General features: G+C 39.7%; 1 protein-coding gene across 1 annotated transcript in view; it reads right to left on the reverse strand.

The window, feature by feature from the left end:
* The window catches only part of FMN1 (formin 1), a gene marked incomplete at its 5' end in the record, with an annotated part of 398,703 nt that overhangs the window by 93,005 nt on the left and 278,090 nt on the right, over positions 1-27,608 (reverse strand). Inside the window, one exon of the mRNA XM_079698811.1 lies at positions 8,828-8,920. Coding sequence (XP_079554937.1) covers positions 8,828-8,920 — 93 coding nt within the window. The remainder of the gene's footprint in view (positions 1-8,827; positions 8,921-27,608) is intronic.

The following is a 27,608-nucleotide window of genomic DNA, read 5'->3' on the forward strand; positions in this document are numbered from 1 at the left end:
AGGTCATATCCTGATAATGGTCTTGAGACAGAAATGCCTGATAACTCGTCCTACTTTGGTGTTAGGTTTAGAAGATGGTCTGTGCCAGGGTAATCTGAGATATAGATTCTTACTCTCTCATCCTGTATGTTTAGGAAAGGGTACATCAAGACACCTAAGACATCTATATACTGAAGAAGTAAGAGGACCCAAACGAACTGGAGAATGCATTATGGCTCAGGGAACAAAAGATGAGGAAAAGATCCAACACCCTCCATATTAGAGCAAAGAGGTTTCTTCATGGACACTTCAGTTACAGGCATCACAAAAGAGTGACAGAACCATGAGCAAGATGAGAGGAGGCAATGTAAGGCCAGGAGAAAGAATTTGAGGGACTGTGTGTGTGTGTCTGCTGTGGAGGGGTGCTGAGGAGGAGGACCGCAAGGAAAGAAAGCAAGGTACTAGCTCATAGATCGGGCTCTCCATTCACAAGAGCAGGAAAATACAAGAGGCCCTCAAATGTCCTTCTAAGTCAACCAGTCCAGCACCCAAAGGAGGGAAACAGGCTGTGAGTGGGAGCATTTAATTTCCAGTTCTTTGGAAATTGAACAGAAAGGGCTAGGTTCAGTGGGCTTAGGGACCACAAATGGTACCACAATGGGGAAACCCTAAAAGGGGAAGCAGTCTTGAGAGAAAAAATTTAATTGCAAAGTACCATACAGCTGTTTGTTTAAAAAAATTATTTAATTTATTTTGAAGAGGAACACGGTGATTAAATACCAAGATTTATAAAAAGTCTACATAGTACCTTTGAACCCCATCCATCCATTTTCTATCCACTAGAATATGGATAGAAATGAATCTGTTTGATTATTTTCAGGAGTAATATTCTAAATATTTACCAACAGACTGAACAACTATAGTGAGACTGGTCTGTAGTTTTCTTTCTTTTTTGGGGGCAGGCAATCTTTTTCAGGTATTTATATCAGTAAAAAGAATTTAGACATTTTTCTTCTTTTTGCAAAACTTTTCATTGGAGAGAAAGGAAAAGAAAAAGAGAACAAAAGTTACTGAAAAGACAACTTATTGGATGCTTGGCCAAAAAGAAAAATTGAGTAGATCGGTGCTTTGTGACCACCTAGAGGGGTGCGATAGGGAGGGTGGGAGGGAGGGAGACGCAAGAGGGAGGAGATATGGGGATATATGTATATGTATAGTGGTTCACTTTGTTATAAAGCAGAAACTAACACACCATTGTAAAGCAATTATACTCCAATAAAGATGTAAAAAAAAAAAAGATTTAAAGGGGGTTGAGTAGAAGGGAGAAGAGAGAAAAGGGGGGAGAAGCAGAGAGGGAAAAGGGGAGGGAGAGGAGAGAAAGGGGGAGGAAAGGGACAGAGGGAGGAGGGAGGAGGGAAGGAGGGGAAGTGAGTGGGAGAGGAGAAGATAGAGAACTGATGGGGGGGCAAATATGTGCTCTTGACAGAAATTTCTGGAAAAAAAAAACTGATTCAAACTAAATCCTTTCAGATAAGAGTCTACTTAAGAAGCCTCTGATAAGATGGCTTTCTCCACTTTCCAAGTATTACTGCTCTGTTACTTCAGTGACCTGGAAATCACAACAGATTATCTTAACTCTTGGCCATCTGATGTTATCTGGAGCCATCCCTGCTGGCACTTTTTTGAGTAGTGATGTATATAAGAACTCATTTTGGCCCATGTAGAGTGTGTGTTCCCCCAGCCACAGTTCTTCCTTCCACAAGTCCTGTAAAGAATGTAAGAATTATTTCCTTTCACAGGTCACACTGTCCAGATCAATGACCTGTCCTGATCTCTGTAATCTTAAGGCGTGAATACGGTGACTCAGATGGTTTTCTTTCTACATTCTGGGGGTTGAAGTGATTACCTAATAACCTGCTCTTATTCTACAGTTTATAGAGGTTCAATTACAGCCTTTATCAATCTACTCTGAGCTAAGTATTTATGAAGAATGGATTTATGTATATCTGCAACATAGAAAGATGCTTTGATATCCAGGAGACCTGACCACAGGCATGCACTGTAGACCAAAGATGCATCTTACCAGATTCTGGCACAAGTTACCAATACTAAAAAGGATTTAAACAGGAAACCCATGTGGGGCGGGTGGGGGGAAGCCTGCAGGCACTTTACAAGACTCAGGTTGTTTGTTCATTAATTTAAAAAATAATTATTAACACCGATTATGGGCCAGGCTAAGCCTATATTATGTTGAGACAAGAAAATGCATAGGACCAGACTGACACAGTCCCAGCTATCACGAGGTATGCAGCTACATAGATAATTCTTTTTGCATTCAATGTGCAAAACCAGAGTTATTGTTTTTTTTTAAGCTTGGTAAATTTATCTACTCACTTTTTACTAGAAAACAGTTTCCTGATGTTAAGAATATCTTTAATCTCAGCCGGTCAAAGAACCTCAGAAGATAGTTGGATAAATTAGGACTAACATGGCTTATTCAGATTTACTTTGATTTGGATCCACTCACGGATGCTAAGTAAAACTAACGGAGAATGAGATAAGGCCAAGTGTGGGACAGTGTTGGTATTAGCACCAGGTTAGGTTCCAGCCCTCCCTGCCAAAGCTATAAATACAAATGACCAATTTAACAGCATGAAAAGACCACCCTAAAGATCTATACCTGGGATCTAATCAGTTGTTCTGTGCCTTCTCTCAATTACAGGATCCCTGCCACGTTTATGGGGACTTTTAATGTGAGCATCCCATTTTTGAAGGCCATATCATTATGACCATGTTTGATCTGAGGGTGGAAAAACATGAGCTCAAATAATGCCTGCACAAGGTCACTCTGAACGGAGCTGTAAACTGGAATCAATAAGAGACTACTGTGGAAAAGAAAAACCATGTCAGGGAAAGCGCTCAGATGCCACGGAGACTGCAACTCTGAAAAGGGGTGCCGTTAAAATTACTTTCGATTCTGCGCGGAAAGTGAAATTAGTTAAGAACAAGTTTTGTTAAATAACACTATTTAAGGGCCTTTGGAGAAGGGAAGGACGATAAAAGACAGAAGGACAGGCACATCATCGCCGCTTGAGCGTGGCAACAGGATATGATTTACATAAGAAAATTAAATCATCATGATGGTTAGAAGAACTGAACTGCAGCTCATATGAAAATTAGCCTAACCATGAATCAGCTGAGTCACAACGCATGTGTATGACTTCTCAGGCATGAAGAAGGCAATTGCTTAAGACTTTACGAGTGATGGACCCCTAATTGAAAACTGGCTTTCCTGCCAAATACTACAGAAGTACAGAAGTATCTTTTCTCATTTATGATTACTATATTGTACCCTGTGCTCAGATACTCCACAACTTCTCCTTCTCTACCCCTTCTTTGGGGTGTCTCATTCACTCCTATGACTTAAACTGCTATCCTCTATAAAGTCTCACCCAGCACTCTCCTATGAGCCCAGTATTCTACCTGTGTGTCTCAAATGTATGTCCAATCAACATGTCCAAAGTTTATGTCATTGTATTCCATCCCAAATGGGTCCTCCACATCAGTATCCAGCCAGTTATTTGAGCAAGGAAAAGGAGAGTTATCCTTTTCTCCTCTGTTTTTTTACTTCTCATAGGTCATCTAGTCCTGTAACTCCCAAAAGCCTTACTGATATGTCCCTTCCTTTCTTATTTTTACTGTGAGTGCTTTTGCTCAAGTTCTTACCATCATTTGCCTGGACTGCTGGAGAACAGCTTGACGGACTGGATTCCAGTCTTTTACTGTCCCAACTCTTCCTTATATTGCTCTTAGTTATAATGTATTTCTTTTTCTAAGTGTATTTTTATTTATTTATTTTGTTTTATTTTTGGCTGTGCTGCACGGCTTGCAGGATTTTAGGTCCCCGACCAGGGATCGAACCTGCGCCGTTGGCAGTGACAGTGTGGAGTCCTTCCTAACCACTGGACTGCCAGGGAATTCCCTATAATGTATTTCTTTTTTTTTGGGGGGGGTGGTACGCGGGCCTCTCACTGTTGTGGCCTCTCCCGTTGCAGAGCACAGGCTCCGGATGCGCAGGCTCAGCGGCCATGGCTCATGGGCCCAGCCGCTCCGCGGCATGTGGGATCTTCCCAGACCGGGGCACGAACCCGTGGTCCCCTGCATCGGCAGGCGGACTCTCAACCACTGTGCCACCAGGGAAGCCCTAATGTATTTCTTAACAACAACAAAAAGCAAAATGATCCCAACACACCAACATCACAACAAACAAATCCAACATGACCATGTCGCTCCCATACATACTATTTTTCAAAGGCTCTCAGTGGCCCGTAAGACAAAGTTCAGATTCTTTAGCAAGTCACATTGTGACTTGCTCCTTTTGGATCTTGTGTTCTTTCCATACGCCCTGTGATATAGCTACACCAAGTCTCTTGCCATTCCCCAAACACGTCATGTCTTTCATCCTGAGATTTTCAGTGTTTTACTCTGCCTGGAATGCCCTTTATAACTCGTCTGCTGAGAATTCCTAATCTTAAATTTCCTCATCTGGACAACAGGGTGATAATAGTGTTTACTTCAGAGAGTTGTCATGAAGACAAAGTAAAATGATCTGTTCCCCACGGTGCCTGGTATATAGAAGCAACCACCAAATGTTAGCAGTCATTGTCTCTGCTTGTCATTGACATCACTGTCATCTTTGGTTTTTTCAGATCTGAACAAAAACATCTCCTTTGCTCAAAATATTCCCCCACTTACCTGGAAGTGTTAGTCATCCCTCCTCTCTGCTCCTATATGCCCAATTACAGTACCATCTTACATCAATTTCAAAATTGATGGAATTTTCATATTTTAGCATCTCTGATACTGGGGTACCTCGTGTCATCTATGACATGTCATGGTTTAATCGGCAGCAATTTTTGTTTCTTAGTAGTACTTGGAATAATGGTGTTTCTTATGAGTGGCATATTAGATGATACCTACACTTATGATAACTGCCGTAAATACTTGATCATCCAGAGTGGATAATGCACATCTATAGTAGATGAGAAATCTCACATTTTCTATGAATCTGTGAACCATCTCCATAAAAAAAGGGACTACTACTTGGAACTCTACAGTAGCCAAGAGATATTTCATTTGTATATACTGTAGTGTAGCAAGGCACCGCCTCCTGAACCACAGAGGGGTAGCCTGATGAAGTAACATGCTGTCACCTCCTTCAGTTAAGCACCCCTACCTGAGAGCCAAACAATGGCCAGACCCAGAGCAAAAGTGGGGAGAGGCTAGCTTGTGATACTGGGTCCAAATAACCTAGGATTTAAGCTGAGAAGGTAAAACAATAACGTGGAGAGGAAAGTGAAGGAATGTGATGGGAAAGGCCAAGGGATCTTACTTCTAGATAGCCCTGTCCAATAGAGCTACAATGCAAGCCACAGATATAATTTTAAATGTTCTAGTGGCCATGCTTAAAAATGAAAAGAAACAGGTCAAGATTAATATTATATTTTACTTATTTAACCCAATATATTAAAAATACTATTTTACCATGTAACCAATATAAAAAAAGCAGAAATAAAATATTTTGCATGTTTTTTGGTACTGTCTTCAAAATCTGGTGTGTGTTTGATTTGTGAAGCACCTCTCAGTCTGGATTAGCCACGTTTCAACTGCTCAGCAGCTGCATGTGGCCAGTGCCTGACACACTGAGCGGCACAATTCTAGACTGTTCTTTGACCAATTCAGTTAACTAATGAGGCAACAGTAACACAGGTATTTCAACAGTGGCTCTTTTCACCACATGACATTGGCAATGTTTAAGATTTATTTTTATATTTTAAAGTTCATTTTAGAATAGTAATTTTCCTCCAAATTCTTTGTGTCTCATTTTGGCTGACTTTGTTTTAACCATAATTTGAGGCTATTCCTATGTCCTTCCCATCTTCCCTTCCCTCTGTTGGTTAAAGGAGAGGTCACTCTTTTATTCAATTACAGACCTTTCCCCAGTAAGATGGTCCTTGAGAGAGGGACGAGGGGTCTATGGCTTATCTTAGGATCTCCAGCATCTGTCACAGTGCCTGACACATAGTGGGCTCTGACGAAATACCTTTGAATACCCATTAAGAGGTGAACTAAGCTTGACAATAGTGGTTCTCAACCTGGGCTGCACACTGGGATTACGTGGGGAGTGAAAAAAAAGAAATGCTGATACCTGGTCCCACCCCTAGAGATGCTAGTGGTAGGTCTGGAATTTGGCCCGGTGTTGAAATTTTTAAAATCTCCCCCAGGTGATCCTAGTATGCAGCCAGGGTTGAGAACCACTGCTCTAGGGCATTCTTAGAATAGCTTATTGTGGCCACATCCTTGCTTTCCTGACTCAAGGTCCAGTTTGCCTCAACACAATTCCCTCTCTCAGAACAGATCACAGTTTTCTTAAGAAACCTGGTAGAGAAGAAGCTAAAACAGAACTCCCAAGAGTGATTTGCAAATTCCTTTTCCAAGGCATCAAAGAAGATTTTCAGTGTTCTAAATCTTTTCATATTTATCTTCTCCCAACAAAAAGAAAAAAATTCACAACATAAGTGTTTTAAAATGCTAGCTAATTTGAAGAGAAAGGATCCTAAGGCCATTACAGTATATGAGCCAATAATACCCAGACATACTCATTGCAGAATTTTCTAGATATAGAATAATAGCAATTAAATATAGAAATGGATAGCTGAGATATGGAAGCAACCTAGATGTCCATTGACAGATGAATGGATAAAGAAGATGTGGTACATATATACAGTGGAATGGAATATTACTGAGCCATAAAGAAGAATGAAATAATGCCACTTGCAGTAACATGGATGGACCTAGAGATTATCATACTAAGTGAAGTAAGCCGAAGACAAATATCATATATTGCTTATATGTGGAATCTAAAAAAATGATACAAATGAACTTATTTACAAAACAGAAAGAGACTCACAGACATAGAAAACAAACTTACGATTACCAAAGGAGAAAAACAGGGGGGAGAGGGATAAATTAGCAGTTTGGGTTTAACATATAACAAAATAGATAAACAACAAGGACCTACTGTATAGCACAGGGAACTATACTCAATCTTTGGTAATAGACTATAAGGGAAAAGAATCTGAAAAGGGATATATATATATATATTCACCATGTTTTATATTCACTGAAACTAACACAATATTGTAAATCAACTGGACTTCAATAAAAATAAAAAAAATTTTAAATTTAAACAAATAGAAATGGGAAAAAGAAAGGAATGGAATTGAAATACACATGAGCCTCATTTCAAGTTCCCTATGCATATGTCAAAAGTAGAAATTATTAATTGGGGGTCAGCAAAGGGAAATATTTCGTGCTCTTCTTTAGGCCATTTAGGTTATATTTACATAAAATAATCATAAAGCAATGCATCTACTTTAATAAATCACATATAAAACCTAAGTTTAGCCACATAACCCGTAAGTGTTGGTATTACTATCTGCTCTCAAAATGATACTTGGCCTGATGGCATTATGGCACTACTTCCATCATATATAAGGTTCAGCTATGGCCAAGACAGAATTCTGACTTCTGCTTCAACACAAATGAGACCTCATCCAGGAGGAGGGAGCAATGAACTCTGCACCAAGAGACCAGCTGGAATGAAGTTTCTCTGACTCATGGACTGAGAATTTCCCTGCCAATTTCCAAGGTGGTTTGGCCATACTTTATGGATCTACCCTGCTTAATGGTCTTTTGTTGATGGTGTGATATCATGTAGCCTTAGTAATAAATAGAAACAGCATGCTGATATACCCCTAAAGGTTCCTACCTGCATTTCCTCTGGCTTTCTAGCAAAGACAAAAGACCCCTCTAACTACCCCACACTTTTTTTTTCTTTATTGAGATAGTATTGACATATAGCATTAGATTAGTTTCAGGTGTACAACATAATGATTCCATGTACGTATATATGGTGAAATGATCATCACAATAAGTCTAGTTAACATCTGTCAGCATGCAGAGTTACACATTTTTTCTTATAATGAGAACTTTTAAGATCTACTCTCTTAGCAACTTTCAAATATACAATACAGTATTATTAACTACAGTCACCATCCTGTAAATCACGTTCCCCATGACCTATTATTTTATAATTGGAAACTGTGCCCCACCCTTATTTTTGTTTTATATCTAGGCTGAATTTGAGAAACCAGAATAGGAAATATCCAAAAGGCGTTAAACCTTCACGTTCACTACCAGGGCTCAACAAAAGTTCCCTAGTCCTGCCAAAACCATGGAGGAAGGGATATAACTCGGTAAGATTTTTAAGTCAGTACTGGGTCTCATGCATATCACTTCCACCCACTAACCCCAGAGGGTTGATGGTTGCCAAGTGATTGGATGTGTGACATTCACCTGGCCCCAATTTTCCTTTCTGAAAAGAATGGAAAATACAACACAAGTTTCCAAGTTGCTATACTCGTAAAACCAGAAAGATAATCACCATCCGCCTGCACAACTGCATAAGCCTTGCATGGACATCGTCTGTCAGTTAACAGGGACTGAGGATCCTCTGGGGATCCATGAAGAGACAAAGAGAGAAAGCCTTCTCTCGCAAAGTTTATAGAAACAGGAGTGACGTTAAAGGATTTAAAATCCACAGCAGATTTAAAAGGTGATATAAAGGTTACAGGACAACTCCATCTAAGTTGAGTACGGCTCCACCATGGGAAGATGGTCTAATGGAATCATCGGAGCTGCCGGTGCTCAGGCGGGATGCACAGGGCAGTAGGTGTCAGAGAAACATGGAGAAAGGAAGGACGTTTCAGAACGTCACACCTCCTACCTTTCTGGAAGAACTCTTTGAGTCTGTCCTTGAACGGCTGCAGATACTCCTTTGGTGACTCCTTACACACCACTGCCATCTGTTTCTCACTTGCTGTGAAGAGAAGGTGGCAATTAGACTTCCTCGAGAACACGGATTTGCTGAACTTGTGCTCTGTGTTCTGCGCTTGGGTATTAATAGTGCAAAATCCTTATCCATCATGGTTTATCCAAATTACAGGGGAGAGAGCAGAAACAAACAAATAATTAGCTCACTTTACACCTTTCTTCAGGCAGGGAAATGCATCACCTTCAAGTTTTTTTTTTATTTTTTTTAGAGACACGGCAAAACCTCTGACTTGGGACAGGTGAATTACTCCACTTTTGGTCTCTCCAAAATAGAGGCAAGAACTACTCAAGGACTAGTTCTAGGGAATTAAGGGCCCAGACCCTCTTCAGATTCATACTCTAAAAGTGGAGCTTAAAATAGATGTTGCAGAAATTTTCACCAAACTGGCGATTCCTCAAGGTGACACCCACATCCCAGCACGAGAACTAACCCCAGGTTAGGGAGGACCGAATCTCTCTTCTCTGCCGTTCACCTCCCCTTCCCATTAACACATGTGAAACATTTTATACGTAATTTACTTCAGACAGGTTATCTGGAATTTACAAGAGGTTGCTCTTTTTGATAATCAAGGCCCCTCAAATTAGACAGTTCTGACTTGGTGACATGGAGACCACAATAAACCATAGTTCACCATCATAAAAAGCAGTTAACCCAGGCAAGAGGCATTTTCTCAAGGTTTCTGTATGTTTGTGCCAGTGGCAGAAATGCATTGGGTAAAAAAAAGGCTTCATTTCTCCAAAGCTAGAGCTGAGTCATGATCACTTCTGTCTGTTGATCATGGCCAGAAATTACTGACATGTCCTTATTCAAGAGAATCTATTAAAGCATTAGATTTTCGCCTGGAAATCATGCCACCTGGTTCAAAAAATAGAGAGAGATATATTCTTGGAGGAATTTACAGAAGCACAGAGGTAAGGCATTTTGGACGAAGATGGTTAGAAAGGATTCCTTTATTTATGTTGGGAAATTTGTATACAAGAACTTGGTGTTTCCAAAACTAGCACCCCAGAATGTTTACTATGTAAGGCAATCCACAAGCACATCAGCACTGAAGCACAAAAAAGGCAAAAGAGGTCACTCAAGGGTCCCTCGAAATTAGCTGCCTGACACTTTCTCTTACAATATTGCCAACTAGATGGCTGAAATACTAGGCAACTCTAGGAGACTACCAGATTGTGCTCACGATGAAAGCATGATGTGAGGGAACTCTGTCAAGTTCAGCATCAGCTACATTCCCAGAATCAGCTCCAGGGATCCCCACCTGAGATCATGAGGCCGATCACAGGACACAAGGGCCTAAGTTTAGGCTCTTCCTATTGACAATGTTATTTTCTAAAAGTTCTTAATAGAGTTTATTTTGAATATCTGTGATTAGTTATTCTGATAACCATACCAGTGCTATCTAGGAAACCCTGTCCATTGGGACACAAAGACTCATTTCTTTTTTAAAAATGATCTATCTTACCTGGAACAAATTCCTAAAAACCAGCCGAAACCATCATTTCAAAACACTCCTTTTCCCCCCCCTACATTTTTACCTTTATTTTTCAGTGTATTTGTCCTCTCTACAATGACTACTTAATAATTTTCTACTATTATCAGATTTCCCTTTACCTCTTTCCTAGTAGATGGGCCTGTGGCCAAATGATAAGTACCTCCCTTCCCACCACTATTCTGTTCTCAAAATAATGGCTTTGGGCTAGAGTGATGTCAGGGACAGAGAGAAGAGGGACAGGGTATATAGAGCTGGAATATATTTCGGAGGTAGAACAAATTGCTGTTGCAGTCGATGTAAAGTTGAGGGAGAGGAAGGATGAGCAAGGTGTGGCTGGAAGTGCCATTTACTGAGATGGGGGAGAGGTGAGTGTATTATTTCTTTTGTTCTGTTCTTTTCTTTTGTTTTAAGGGAGAGGAGATCAAAAGTTAACTTTGAAACTTGTTTTCCCTGGTCTCTGTGAATTACAAGGCAAGATCATCCACTGAAAACAAAGAGGGAAAGTTACACAAAAAAGATGAAACTCTTAATGGGTTCTTGTTGCTCATTCAACTGAATTCAAACTCCCAGGCCTGAGATTTAAGGCCTTTTCCATGATGGTACCATTCTACCTTTCAGTTCTATTTCCCCATATATTTGACCAATGAAATCAAAATTATGCAATGTTTCCAACTTATATAAACCAGTGTTCCCAGTTCCATGCCCTCATTCATGTGGTTCTCTGCCCATCCTGCTCTCATCCCAAACATACCTTCTACCACATTTGGCAAAGTCCTGTTCATCCTAAAAAAGTTTCTCTGAGAGGCTGCCACCACCATAAAACCTTTCCAATCCAAAGATTTTGCATCTTTCAAACATCTACCTTCCAGAGAGCATTTATGTTTTACCTTTAATTATATTTAGTTGTGTATTTCTATTAATCCCTGCAAAGCCATCGTGCAGGATTCATTTACTCATCTCCAAACATCTCCAGAGACCTCCATGCATACCTGGCCAAAGCATCAGATCTCCTCCCCTTAACTAGCTTCTTGTGCAGAGGAAAGTGGAAAAAAAATTAGCAAAGCTGACCCAGACTCCGAGTGGGCTCTCCAGGGGTGCAGTATGACCTCCTTGTCTCTTTACTCTTTTCCTTCCTTCCCAGGAAGGTACATCAAGGGGTCCTAGTCTCTTCATTCACAAACCCTGTGACTGTCCCAAGCTGATGTGAAAGGGCTCAGTGTATTTTAAAGACCCTCCCCACCCCCAAAACATCCACCACTTCAAGCTGTAAGGCACAAGAAGGTAGTAAAGATCATTCTCCTGACTGAGCGGTTATGACAGCCGGCCTAGAAGCAGGAGATTGGTCAGACACACTTTGGAAGAGGCCTGCTTTCAAGAATCTACATTTTTCAACGAACTTTCATGACCACATAAGCTTTTCTGATGATATCCAGCCATGATTCTGAGAACACAGGAAGCCATATTTATTCTCACAATATAAATTGGGAGAGGCTTTTAAATTCTTTAGTCCTCTACTACATTCAAATTCCAACAATTCCATTTATAGAGAACTATTTTTCACGAACACAAATAATATATGGTGAGGCCTGCATTTTGGTAAGAGGACATACTTGAAGCCGTGACAGTAATTTCTTCAAGGTTATTTCTCCCTAGCAAACGCAGAGCCCAAGGCAGAGCTTCTTTTCCTAAATACACAAGCAAAGCCTCCATCTCTGCCTGAATTAAAAGGGCTGATCACTGCAGCTCTCCCTTTGTCCTATCTGTGCTGACAGAGCCCATGGGGTCCATCAAACTGCCCAGATTTTATGAGGCCAGGTAGTGGTATGGCAAAGGGCTCGTGCTTGGATCGAGACCTACCTGAGTGCAGGTGGGCTATAGCTTTTCTCATCTGCAAAATGGGGACCCCTTTCCTCATAGGCAAGATATACGAATTGTGAGATAATGCATGTAAAGTGGTTTGCAAAATGCCTGGCACTAGCAAGTGGCCTCGTATTCATTATTTGTCACTTTTATGCCTTTGGTTGAAACATGTCATAGCCAGAACAGCAAGAGAGTCATGGCTAGGGATTATGTGCTACAAATTCTACACTCTATTTACAAAAATATGCCCCAGTGCAAATCTTCTGTTTGGAACAAAGAGATAATGATTTTCCCTTGCTGATGTTCCACCACCCACTATGAGAATTCAAGGAAGAAACTGCTGGAGAAAGATGAAGCAAAATGTGAAGCAAGTGCCCTGGGCCTCCGAGCTTCATGGTTTTGAAATAAGAAACACTGAAACCAGCGCAAAGGAGAGCAGCTCCCCTGCTGTGCCCGAGGCCCTCTCTGCACCCCAGTGGGCACAGCCTCCCATGTGGCCTGTTAGAATTAAACTTCTCCACACGATCAAAGCAGAGGGCTGCCCTCTGACTGACTGAGCACAGTCGCACATTCAATGGCCAGGCAGCTTGCCCGCTCCAACTTATTAACTTGGCTTATCCAGGATGCATTCTAGCAGACAAACAGGAGACCTGAAGACTAATTAACAATGACACTGGAGACTGGCAGTGCATAAAGGAAAGAGGTCCCTGACAAATTCCCAATGTCATTAATTGTCCAACCAGAAGATGCTTATGCAATATTGCTAGACCACCAAGGTTGCCTCAGACACAGGCTGTGCCAGGAGTTCCAATGTTAAAAGCCAAAGTCACCCAGGTTCTTTCTCTCTCTCTCCTTTTTCTATTAAATTTGACAGAATTAAAGTACATATTAATTCCTGAAGTTAGTTACTAATAGGTGATCATTGTGAGAGATGAAATATTGAAAACCAATACATAATAAAATAATTGACACTAAATTGAGAGTATTCTCATTTAAAGGCTAAGAGCTTGTGAAGCATTTCAAATATAAAATACAGCATATAAAATATAGCCAATACTTTATAATAACTATAAATGGAGTATAATCTTTAAAATTGTGGGTCACTACATTGTATACCTGAAACTTATATAACATTGTACATCAACTATACCTCAATGAAAAAATTAAAAAAATAGGTTAAGTGCTTGTGAAGCATTTTAGAGAAAGATACAGCTTTGAATGTTTTAAGATTTCAGATACTAGACTGGTTAGGTCATAAGTGGTTGTCTGTTTTTTTGGTTTTTGACCTTTAAGAACAAGGAATAAAGTTTATTGAGTAACTGAAAAAGCATGGGTAGGTTATAAGGATACAGAGGCAAGGCCCAGATATAATTCATCAAAATGTAATACATGTTTAATCATTTTAACAGCTCAAATGTATATGCGCATTTTTAGGAATATATGGCGCATTTCTCTTGCTGTATGAGTTGAAGGACCTATGGGCTTGGTAATGAAGTCAGAATACATTTTTAGAGAAAAGGAAAGATGTATCTAGGCTCTGCTTTTTAACTCTGGGATTCTCTCTTTTCTCTTCTGTTGACCTAATTCCTACCCAACCCCTCCATGGTTCTGTGCCAGTTCTACCTGTTCTTCAGTTTTATAAGAACTGTCCTTTCCCCGAGCACCATGCTCAAAGGACCACCATAGAGGATTGCTGAAGCAACATAAAGAACTGAGAGACTATGAACAACTATATGCCAATAAAACGGACAACCTAGAAAAAATGGACAAATTTCTAGAAATGTACAATCTCCCAAGACTGAACCAGGAAGAAACAGAAAATATGAACAGACCAATTACCAGTAATGAAAGTAAGACAATAATAAAAAATAATTCCCAGCAAACAGAAGTCCAGGACCAAATAGCTTCACAGATGAATTCTACCAAACATTTAGAGAAGAGCTAACATCTATCCTTCTCTATTACCCAACCCCCCCAAAAAAATGCAGAGGAAGGAATCTTTCCAAACTCATTCTACAAGGTTAGCATCACTCAGATATCAAAACCAGACAAAGATATAACACACACACAAAAATTACAGGCCAGTATCACTGATAAATATAGATGCAAAAATCCTCAACAAAATATTAGCAAACTGAATCCAACAATACATGAAAAGGATCATTCACCATGATCAAGTGGGATTTATCTCAGGGCAAGGATTTTTCACTATTTGCAGAGTGATCAATATGATACACCACATTAACAAATTCACGAATAAAAACTATATCATTATTTCAACAGATGCAGAAAAAGCTTTTGACAAAATTCAACACCAATTTATGATAAAAAAAACTCTCCAGAAAGTGGATATAGAGGGAACATACTTCAACATAATAAAGGCCATATACTGACAAGCCTACAGCTAACATCATACTCAATGGTGAAAAGCTGAAAGTACTTCCTCCAATATCAGAAACAAGACAAGGATGCCCACTCTCAACACTTTTACTCAATATATTATTGGAAGTCCTCACCACAGCTATTGGGCAAGAAAAGGAAATAAAAGGAATCAAAATTGGAAAGGAAGAAGTAAAGCTGTCACTGTTTGCAGATGACATGATACTCTACACAGAAAATCCTAAAGACACCACCAGAAAACTACCAGAGCTCATCAATGAATTTGGTAAAGTTTCAAGATACAAATTTGATACACAGAAATCTACTAAATTTCTACACACTAACAGTAAACTCTCAGAAAGAGAAATTAAGGAAACAATTCCATTTACAATCACATGGAAAAGAATAAAATACCTAGGAATAAACCTACCTAAGGAGGTAAAAGACCTGTACCGAGAAAACTATAAGACACTGATGAAGAAATTGAAGACAACACAACAGATAGAAAGATATACTGTGTTCATGAACTAGAAGAATTCATGTTAAAACAATCACACTACCCAAGGCAATCTATAGACTCAATGTAATCCCTAAAAAAAGGGCACTTCCCACAGAACTAGAACAATAACTTTAAAATTTGTATGGAAACAGAAAAGACCCCAAATAGCCAAAACAATCTTGAGAAAGAAGAACAGAGCTGGAGGAATCATGCTCTCAGACTATACTGCAAAGCTACAGTAATCAAGACAGTATGGTACTGGCACAAAAACAGAAATATAGATCAATGGAACAGGATAGAAAGCCCAGAGATAAATCCATGCACATGTGGTCAACTTATCTTTGATAAAGGAGGCAAGAGTATACAATGGAGAAAGGACAGTCTCTTCAATAAGTGGTGCTGGGAAAACTGGACAGCTACATATAAAAGAATGAAACTAGAACATTCTCTAACACCATATACAAAAATAAACTCAAAATGGATTAAAGACCTAAATGTAAGACTGGAAACCATAAAACTCCTAGAAGAAAACATAGGCAGAACATTCCTTGACATAAATTGTAGCAATATTTTTTGGATCTGTCTCCTAAAGCAAAGACATTAAATGCAAAAATAAACAAATGGAACCTAATTAAAAGGTTTTGCACAGCAAGGGAAACCACTGACAAAACAAAAAGACAACCTACTGAATGGGAGAAAAATATTTGCCAGTGATATGACTGATAAAGGGTTAATATCTAAAATATATAAACAGCTCATACAACATCACAAAACCAAACAACTCAATTTAAAAAATGGGCAGAAGACCTGAATAGACATTCTTCCAAAGAAGAAATACAGATGGCCAACAGGCATATGAAAAGATGCTCAACATTGTTAAGCATCAGAGAAATGCAAATTAAAACCACAATGAGATATTCCCTCACACTTGTCAGAATGGCAATCATCAAAAAGACCATAAATAACAAATGTTGGTGAAGATGTAGAAAAAAGGGAACCCTCATACTGTTGGTGGGAATGTAAATTGGTGCAGCCACTATGGAAAACAATATGAAGGTTCCTCAAAAAACTAAAAATAGAACTACCATATGACCCACCAATTCCACCCCTGGGTATTTATCTGAAAAAAACAAGAACACTTATTCTAAAAGATACACGCACCACAATGTTCATAGCAGCATTATTTACAACTGCCAAGATGTGAAAGCAACCTAAGTGTCCATCAACAGACAGATGGATGAAGAAGATGTAGTATATATACAATGGGATTCAACACAGCCATAAAAAGAATAAAGTTTTGAAATTATGCCATTTGCAGGGTATTATGTTAAGTGAATTAAGTCAGACAGAGAAAGACAAATATACAATATGATATCATTTATATGTGGAATCTAAAAATATAAAACCACCTAGTGAAGATAACAAAAAAAAGAAACAGACTCACAGATATGGAAAACAAGCTAGTGGTTACCAGTGGGGAGAGGGAAGAGGGGAGGGGCAAAATAGGGGAAGGGGATTTAGAGGCACAAACTACTATGTATAAAATAAATAAGCTGCAAGGATATATATATATATATATATATATATATATATATATATATATATATACACACACACACACACACACACACACACAGAGAGAGAGTACAATATAGGGGATATAACCTTTAAAGATTGTGAATCACTATGTTGTACACCTGAAACTTATATAATATTGTACATCAAGTACAGTTCAATAAAAAGAAAGTGATTTAAAAAAAAGAACTAAGAGACTAACACAAACTAAAGCAAATGTTTGTGGTAACATCAATGGGGTTTATGTGAGAGATACAAATCAGGGTTAGATTATAAAGGGCATAGAACGCTAGGAGTTCATTCTAAAGAAATTCATTCAATAAATATATCAATTCACCAAATAGCTATTGCATGCCAACTATGTGCCACAAACTGTACTCGGTACTGGGGATACATCAGTGAAAAAAAAAAAGACTAAAACCTATGCCCTCAGACATTGTAGTGAATAGGTCACCAACAAAATTTCTCAATGGGAATGGCACATAGTAATTATTGTTTTTCGGAATTTGAACTGCACGCAAACACGTGAATTATATCCTTTCATACTGTATTTCAAGGCCTGTCTTTAGTAACAGCAGGACAGTATAGTGTTCTTCCTAGTGCTTTTCACATCAAGCAACATACACATACATACACACACACACACACACACGCACAGAGCTTTAAGTTTTCTGGACCAAAACATACGTTTAACAAAATAAATTTTAAAACAAATTCAGAAATCAAAATAGCAGTATTAGCATGATGAACCTACACAATGTTTTTTCATGGTACTGGCCTTGAACTGAATGGTTAGGGGATTACATTAAATCCAATGTATTAAAATAGAAATAAAAAGGCGTTGATCTGGCTGCAATTTGGGGACTTCTATGGAGGGGGAAAATCATACATAAAATCAGTAAAATATTAGGAATTTTAAAAATTTGCTTGTTAAAGGTTTGGTACAAATGAGAATGCTACTTTGTGGCTATATTTTGTATGTTCATTTTTTTTTAAGGCTACAAAAAGGAAGATTTCAACTCAATTTAAGTCAAAAACAAATGACAAAAACTGGAAATAGAAAGTGCCTATTTCATGTTCTTGGGTTCTGATGCTGGATATGGGGGGCATTTATGGCTGAGCATGGTGGGGTCATGAGTGGTGTTATAGGAAATTCTGGGGCTAGGGTGGGGTGCAGGGCAAACAGAAAATCTACCCTAAAAAAGAATTCTGTATAGATTAGATTTCAAAGGGAACCAACTGCTAGATTCATTTTCTGCTAAATAGACCCCCAAAAACCCAAATTTCTGGGCTGAAATCAGACAAATGTGCATTAATGACCCTTGTGTGGACAACCTGTATGTAATCAAAGGTGCCTTCGCCCATTATCCTTTGTTTGGGGATTCCGTTGATATAATTACCATGTCCAAATTATTCCTCCTAGTGACTCTATGCATCCAAAGGCAAAGATCTGTATCCAAAGTAGTCAAAAATCTTGAATGGGCAACTGGGTATTAGGAGTAAAGATAGAGACCTTAGATGCATGGTACCTGGGTTAGAATGTTACCTCAGAATAATGTAGAGGCATAGATGGATTTACACACACTAGTGCTACTTTGTATCTGTACATGCACTGTGTCTATGCCTCAAAAGTCAATTAGAACATTATGCTAAGTGAAAGAAACCAGTCACAGAGGACCACACACTGTATGACTCCATTTGTACAACATGTGCAGAATAGGTAAATCTATAAGATAAAAAGTAGAGTATGGGGTTGCCCAGGACTGGGGGAAAGAGGGGTAGAGAGATTAGGGGGCTAAGCGGTATGAGGCTTCTTTCTGGGTTAATGAAAATTTTCTAAAATTGAGTGTAGTGATGGTTGCACAGCCCTGTGAATATAACAAAAATCACTGAATTGTACACCTTAAAAGGGTGAATTATATGGAATGTGCTTTTATCTCAATAAAGCTGTTAAAAAAAGCTAATTCAAAACTCTGAGCCTTAAACTGGAACTATATGAGCAGGTAAGTTAAGAATGTCCTATCTGCTTCTTTTATAAGGTAGAATCATTTTTCAAATCTTAGGTGCAGCTATGTCTTCGTTATAACAGTTATAATATTTATTAAGCCATAATGTGAAGTGGAAAATGAGTTTTGAATACACCTGTACTTGAGAAATCAAATATATCAGTTTTCAGAAGGTACCAATAAACGTTATCAAAATAGAAGACCTAGTAGACAAATAATTGGACTTAAGAGAAATACAAGCAAGGCACTGAAAGAATTTGTTAACTTTTAATAAATTAAAACAAGAGCTTTGGTATATTTTTAATTGTGGAAGACAACTATATATATAGTATATAATATATACACATATAGATCGAAAATTAATACATTAGAAAAATTTTCTCTTTGAACTACTCTTAATCTAAAGATACATTTATTTATTCTTAGTTTTCCATACTCTTTACGGCTTGGAAAGTTATTTAATACCTCTCTGACTCTTAGTTCCTTGATGTATAAAATTTCATGAGGACTAAATGAGAGGTACATGAAAAAGCACTTTGTATACTGAGCAGTAAAATGCTACCCAAAATATTCTTTATCCATTTAAAATATTCAAACAGTGCTAAGCCTAGCTAGATAACATACTGTACATGGCTTTATTCTTCCCGTTTCGTTTCCGAGAACAACGAAACAATAACAACCCCACAAATTCTTTGAACAAGTTGACTTTCCTAATATTTATGTGTTTAGTAAACAACAAATCACTATGCTATAAATAGTCTAATCTATTTCACAGCCAAACCATCTTTAAGAAATTGCCCATACTCACTTTTTCCATTTCTCATTCACTACTTAATCCTGGACGCATTGAAATTTACTTCACCCCCATTCTGACATGGAAAAAAACACCCTCAAGTCAACATTGAATCTACCCTATTGTCACTGTCTTTTTTTTAAAGAAAAAAAATCTCATTTTAGTTCACTGCCCAGCAGGATTCCACTCTGTCAACCACTTTCCCTTCCTGAAACAGTCTGTCCCCTGGCTCTGGGTCCTGCATCCCTGGCTTTTCTCCTACCTCTGACTGCTCTGTCTCCTTTGCAGCCTCATCCTTCTCTACTCTGCCACTAAATTTTAAAGTTCTTGACTATTTCTTCTCTTCTCATGCTATGTCCTCTAGCTAGACAATTTCCAGGTAAACATTTCAGTCACCACCTCTAGGACTATAACTCCTAAGTGTACATGTCTAGCCCATAGTTTCACCTCCAAAAGAGCTCTTGAGTCCATCACTCTCACCAGACTGCTGAGACACCTTCTTAGCTGTTCTTCCCACATCCACCCTTGCCTCCTCCTGATCTGTCCTCCACACTGGAGTCAAAGTCATCTTTATAACACACACACCTCTGATTATGCCAATCCCCTGCTTAAACCCACCAGGGGCTTCCACTGCTCTTAGAGACTGGCCCTTCCCTACACTCACTCCCTTCCCCCGCCACACTCTGCTCCAGTGGCCCTCTCTCAGATCCTCAAACATCATCAATTTCTTCCCATCATCAGGGCGTTTTTTAGCCAGTGATATTGTCCTCCATGCCCTGAGTAACCAGGGCCTGGTTAGTGGTTAGTCATCATTTTCATCTCAGCTCAAAGGTCACTTCATTGGGACTGCTTTTTGACCCTCCACTCTATACGAATGAGGTCTCCCCCATTATAGTCTCACAGCGTGGCATACTTTGCCTTCGTAACTATACGATAATCTTCACGATTATTTGAATGTCTCCCTCATTAGGCAGAAGCAGTGTACTTTGCTTACTGTAACTTCCCTGGCATCTACTATGATGTCTAGCCCACACAAGGTACTCAATGAATATTTGCTAAATAAATGAACAAACTACCAAATGAATACACTTACATGCACGCAGTACAGATATTAGTGTCTTGATAGAATCTGTCTCTAGTATATACATCCACAGATACACAAAAATGCATCTTTATATGTAAAATGCACCTAGATAGATAGAGGCAGCAGCCGGGGAAAACACACGTAGACTGAATACCATGTCATTTTCATTCACATTCATTCAATCATTCAGATATGAGATACATGTTTTTAAAAAAAATTCAAAACCTCAATTCAGAATTCTTGGAAAGGGGATAGTCATTATTGGAAACAAAAATCTTTGATAAGTTCTTGGAGCCAAACATCCCAAGAGCTCCAGATGAGGGCTTCAGGGAAATGAGATGTTGTTGTCTTTCGTAACAGAAGAAGAGGAGTTTGGATCTCTCTCAGAAGGAGAGATGGATACAGACATTTATGGGTAGGATGAGAGTATAATTGAATTGGAGAAGTCTGGCTTCTGGGTCATCCCCGCAGCTTCAGTAGAGCCCCACTGAGCTCACAGTGCTTGCTGTTGTGAGTGAGTGTGGCCTGTGAATAATGAGGAGGGGCTGAATTTTACACAAAGTTTGGACCTAGTGCAGAACAAAGACACCTCACAAGAAGGCATCCCTCTAATCCCCTTCCCTTCAAATCCTATGGACATCTTTGTTTTTCCACAGAGATGGGATTTTGGAGTAAGCTGCTCTTAGATCACAGGAGACAGGGTGGCTTCTAGCCCTACTATGCATCTTTACAGGTTATACATTCATGTATAGTCATACATTCAAAATATTGAGTATCTGCACTATGCAACTGGTAAACACTGGGGACAAATATTTAACCACACCTATCGGTCACCTGTCCTTTCAAAATGTTCATAAGAGTCTAATAACACAGAGAGACAGGGAAATCAACAAACTGTAATACAGGATAGTGTCATGGGACACCAGGTAGGAGCTTCCCTTTCAGATTGGAATTGGGAGGTGGTGCCCAGGGAAGGTTCTCCAAAAGAGATAACTTATGAGTTGAATTGCAAAGGTCAAGGAGGAGTCAGCCAGCCAGCCCAGCATAATGAAGGAAGAAGGAAGTCGTTTCAGAAAGAGGAAATATGAGGAGGAAAAGTAAAGCATTACAGAAATGCATGGGTCATTTGGGATAAGCTAAATGGTAATAGGATGACTGGACCTCAGAGACACAGATCTTCTCTTTCCTGGATCTCTAGTGTTCTGATTCAGAGGAACTGGATTCAAGGAACTGGATTAAAAGGAACTGGAACCACCTTGACTAGGGAAAGGAGGACAGAAAATGCCGTAGACGTAGGAGGCTTGAAATTTTATGTAAAGTGATCAGGAAAAGTCTCACTGTGAAGACATTTGACTGGAGACTTGACCAGAGTAATGGAGGGAGCCAAAGTAAGTCTGAGGAGGAAAATCAAGAGTGTGGATTTAGGACATGTTAAGTCTGAGATGTCAATGAGACACCCACATTATATATAAAAGTCTGCAGGCCAGGCTGCATGGCTGGGATAGAAATACACTCCAGGAAATCACAGGCATTAACACTGGTATTTAAAGCCATGGAAGCAGATGAATTGCTAGGGAAAGAAGAGAAGAGGTTGCTGCAAGCAGTGGAGGAGAGGCCAGCAAAGGACAGAGGGTGAAACCGAGCAGGACCCTGCAGGGTTCCTGGGCATGGAAGCCTTTCTGTCTCCGTCCAGCCTCCATGACCTTCCCTGAGTTCGGAAGGGCAGATTTGAACAGGTGCTAAGCAGGGAAGGGGAAGGATGCAGAGACAAGGGAGGGGCAGCCAAGAAACAATAGTGCAGCCTTGGGGCAAGGTCCTGGTCCCTCAAGGGATGCACATAACAATGTCTTTAAACTCTTTAAGATGTCAGCACTCTTCATACCAGAGAAAGACCACCTGAGGCTACATTAAAGGAACCAGAGAAGCTCATCAAGAAGATTACCTGAGACCAGATTAGAGGAGTGCAGGCCCTGTACATACCCTAATCTTATTAACTCATCAAATCCTCCCTGGTTGGGACATACAATTTTGGGGGGCATGAGCTGCTTTGTCCCCCTTTGCCTGGCAAAGCAATAAAGCTATTCTTTTCTACTTCACCCAAAACCCTGTCTCTGAGATTCGATTAGGCACCAGTGTACAGAGGCTGAAATTTTGGCAGCAAGAATGAGCAGGAAAGTAGAAAATCAGGAGTGTGGAGTCACAAGATCCGAGAGGAAACCATTACTGCAAGAAAAAGCAGTCAGCTCTGCGCAATACTGTTGAAAGGTCAAGTTGAAGACAGAGAAGGGACCACTGATTCTAGCAACAGGGAGGTCACTGGTCGTCTCAGAAGCAGTTTCAGGGAGTCGGGGGTGGAGGGAGGAAGCTAAATTGGAGAGAGGTGAGGTAAGTGAAGACAGATTCTATAGCCACTGGTTTATGAAGTTAAGCTAGAGAAAAGAAAAAAAAATAGCAAAACGGGGAAGATCCTTCCATCCAAGAAGATAGTCTCTAGCGCTTCTCTGATCAAGAGTGGGTGCCCCTTTCCCCAGAGAAATGTTGTGTAAAAATAAACCCACCAGGAAGCTTGGGTCGAGGGGAATCCCATGATGCTGATTCACTTCACAGAGGGAGGCTGTCCAAGATCAAATTTACCTTAATGTCCCATGATCATGAGTACTCTCCATGAAAAAATTTAAGCAGAAGTGACAAGGCCAAGTGAGGACATGCCAACATGCTTTAGGACTTTTGGAAAGACTTGCAAAGCTGGGCCACTGACTACAGCCTTTGCACGGAATTGTCTCAAGCACTATTCAAAGGTCCCTCCTATCGAACATCACAGCTGAGTCAGAATTTCCACTGTGATGATTATGTGGTCATAGATGCTGCCTTGGCCTGTGAGACATTAGCATGAAAAATATTCATTAATCACCTACCCATGACTAGGCCTAAATATAGATGGATTGGGCGTGCTTTGATTTATAGAGTGTTAAGTGATCCATCCATTTATTTGAAAACATCCCTTCCCGTGGCCCCCATGAAAATCGCCACCATTAGAAGCCTTCCCTTGAACTAAAGATGCTACCTCCAGAAGATCTCTTTAGAAATGCATATATATATTAGCTGAGAAAGCAAACAATATCAAACAAAAAAGGGTAGATTTCAAACAAGAGACAGGGAAATTGCATTATAATGGAAGAAAAAGACACGATCAGCAAGGTTCTGATCTCTAAGTAGATGGTCTAGTGGGAAGCCTCGGGCAGGCAGCAAACATGAAGTTTCTGAGCATCTGAAGGGGAAGGGAACTCATCCTGGGGAGGAGACCAGCAATTAACTTCTCTTAAGTATTATGAAGGTAATACACATAAAGAAACGCAAAACACACTTACAAAAAAAAGTAATAGGCAAAGCGAAAGAGCGGCATGGACATATATACACTACCAAACGTAAGGTAGATAGCTAGTGGGAAGCAGCCGCATAGCACAGGGAGATCAGCTCGGTGCTTTGTGACCGCCTGGAGGGGTGGGATAGGGAGGGTGGGAGGGAGATGCAAAAGGGAGGGGATATGGGAACATATGTATATGTATGTATAACTGATTAAATTTGTTATAAAGTAGAAAAAAAAAGTAATAGGAAAAAAATCATTCATGGTACCATGACCAGAACAGCCACCATTTAATACTTTGGTACCTTCTTTTTAGTGTCTCAGCCTCTGCATCACCACCGCCCCCCCCCAACCTCCATAATTTTATGGAGGTTGCTTTTATATGTTATTTTTATATACTTTTATTTGATAGAGAAATTTATGTACCTTTATTCTTTCTATTAAACATATCAGGCACACTTTCTCATATTATTTCACAAAATTCACAAGCACTGTGTTTAACAGCCATATAAAATTTCATCAAGTGGATATGCCTTAGTTCATGTAACAGTGCCCCTGCAGTTGAATACCGAAGTCCTTTCTACCTTATTCTTATAGTGAATTATTCAGGCTTTAAGTAACATCTGTGCCCATAAAAACTTATTCTGAGTTTAAGATTAGTTCTTTAGGATAGATTTTACAAGTGGAATTAAGGGTAAAAATTAAAAAAAAATTTTTTTTAAGTCCTTGATACATAGTGGCCAAGCTGCTTTTGGTACAACATGGATTGTACCAAAATGGGAAAGAAGAAGGAGAGAGATTTTTGAAAATAAAATTGTACCTTCTCTACCACTCTGCAGAGGTGGCTGGCTACATAGGAGCTAGAATTGTGCCTGTCACTGTAATATAAGGACTATGGTCCTTGCAATTGAAGTGATTATATTCTAGGATGGAAAACAGTGAGATGACCATCCATGCATTGAGGTAATTTACTCAAAGGTGAAGATAACTGGTGACCTACAGAAGTTAATACAAAATAATCTAGAATTAACCACAGCATAAGACTGGGTTTGAGGCCTTTCCCTGACAGCAGTTTTGAAAAGTCCTATGTATCACATTTATTCTGAATGTCAATTATACTATTGTCAGTGCCAGTGGAGCAATCTGAATTTAGGGGGTGTCTACAGGCAAAATTAAAATTTGCCTCAAACACTCGTATTTTTTGAGAAACATACATTTATGTAATTATGAACACATAAATTTAAGATGCTCGGACCTGTAGATCAAGAATATCACATAATGATCTGGACACTTGATTACAATTTAAGCAATTTGTGGAGAATAGACGGAACCTATGTTTTGGGGCAACCAAGTGAGTATTGCTTTAAGGAGTAACTTTAAGTGAAAATCAGTGGATGAAAAGTAAGAGGTTGCTGATGGGATCAGCAAAGGCAGAGCCAGGCCCTGTTGGGTAGGATGCCTCCTTCTCACAGCAGTGACACTTTAGATAAAGCCATCCATCTTACCCGGTGCCCAAATCAGGAAAATGCTTTTCCGTAGAAATGCTTAAATTAAAGATACTTCCTCTGGAGCCAAAATGCTGATTTCATGCAATTTTCATTAAAATTAAGTGATGAATTCACTCACACATATAAATCTTTGAAGGCAACAGCAATTCAAGGGGATCAGTATGTGAAAGAGGTAGCAGTGCAGATCTTAGGACTGTTTCCTCCCAGCAGTGCAACAGCTGGCTACGAAGAGACCAGGGATTGTGATAAATAAGCCCATTAGCAAAGAGGAACCTGTCTCCACGTTGCTCAATCAGGACAGCTGTGAGCCTTCCGCAGCCTCTCTGACCTCCAGGCCCACGTTCCCGTCTCAGCCTTCACTAGTTAGTCACACTAACTGTAATTTTCTACTCTGCAAAGTGTTTACATCTAAATAAATCTTGAAGAAATAAAAGAGAAAAGATGGAAAGGCATAAGGAGAAGGGAGAAAGGGATGGAAAGTTATTTTAAAACATACAACCTCAACTGGTGGATGGATTCTGGTATCTAATCTTGGCTACGGGAATCATTGGCAAAGCATGAAGTTGGCAACTACTGCTAATCAGTTTGCCACTGTCTTCAGATTTAATGCAATATCTGGCTCAGACGTTTAAAAAAAAAATCCCCTATTCCAGCTAAAATATTTACACAGTCCTATGTGTCTCACTTAATGCCAGTTAAGCAATCGTCTTTTAAAACTCCGCAGACACTTGTAAATCTGTCGGGAGAATTGTGGCCTATAAACAAGGCTTCATATAAAGAGGGCTGCATTGTCAATTTGCTGGGAGTCAAGATTTCTTAGGACGTGTTTGAAATTAAAGTTGAAAATCAGAAATAGTTTAGAGTGGGTAACAAAGTGGCCAATCGTCTCGCTGGCGGGATGCTGTTAGTAGTATTAACGGGAAGCCTCCAGACACTGACCTCAGCTATTTAAAGCCCTGCTCTCCTATAAACCTGTCATTGATCCTACCTCTCTGTTGAGTTATGGTACAGGGAAAGTTACTGGTCCAGCAGTTCTGGTCGTCTGCATCCTAGGGCCTGTCAGGTTAGAGAAGGTGAGTTGGTGAGGTCTGACACAGGAGGCTACTATATGGTTACATGTGACATGAGTGTGTATTAAGTGGGGAAGGATGGGGGACTCTCAGAGGAAAAGGGAAATTCTGGGTACGGCTGATGCAGGGAAGAACAAGACAGCTGAATGGTGACAAATAAATAGTATCCCCTGGGAGAGGCAAAGTAAAACAGGTTCTAAAATGTCTATTGAACTCCCCTACATCTTCAGCCCTGATGTTAATGAGCCTAAGTGATAAAATTTAAAGGCGAGGGAGGCCCATCTGAGCTATCTCCTGCTGGCCTGGGGGAGCCGCAGCATCTTAACCCTCTCTTCAAGATGAGTCAGGTACCTGTGATAAGACTTTGAGCAAAGTGAACAATCATTTAATTCCTCCTATTAGATTAAATACCTTTTTACTCCACGTCACTGACTTGAACATGTCACTGATTATGACTCACACTTTTATAACAGCTTTAAAGAAGAAAGATAATACATTAAAAGTACATATCAGTTTAAAAACCTAGACCCAGGGAGAGGGTTCAAGATGGCCGTGAGGGAAGAACTTGAATTCACCTCCTCCCATGGATATAACAAATCTACAACTGTATGTGGGAGAATTCCCTCAGAAAAGGACATGAAAATTGGATGAACAGAGCCTCCACAACAAAGGATTAAAGGACAGTATCAAGACAGTATCTTTTACCTGAGGAGCGAGGGATTCAAGCTCCACGTCAGGCATTCCAACCTCTAGATCCTGCATAGGACAGACAAGCCCCCAAACACCTGGCTTTGAAAACCAATGGGGAACAGTCCAAAAAAACGACAGGACTGCATGGAATGAGGAAACCTACTGTTAAAGGATTTGCATGCAGACTCACTGGACCTGAAAATCAGTGCAAACACACCAGACTTATTAACAGCACATGGACCACAGGTGAAGGTAACGCACTTACTAATCTTAAAGTGTCTGCCAGATAGACAGGAACCAGTTTCAATGCTCCCCTGGGACTGAGACACTGGCAGAAGCCATTTTTGTGA

This window comes from Hyperoodon ampullatus (assembly GCF_949752795.1).
Source record: "Hyperoodon ampullatus genome assembly, chromosome: 3".
NCBI lineage: Eukaryota > Metazoa > Chordata > Mammalia > Artiodactyla > Ziphiidae > Hyperoodon > Hyperoodon ampullatus.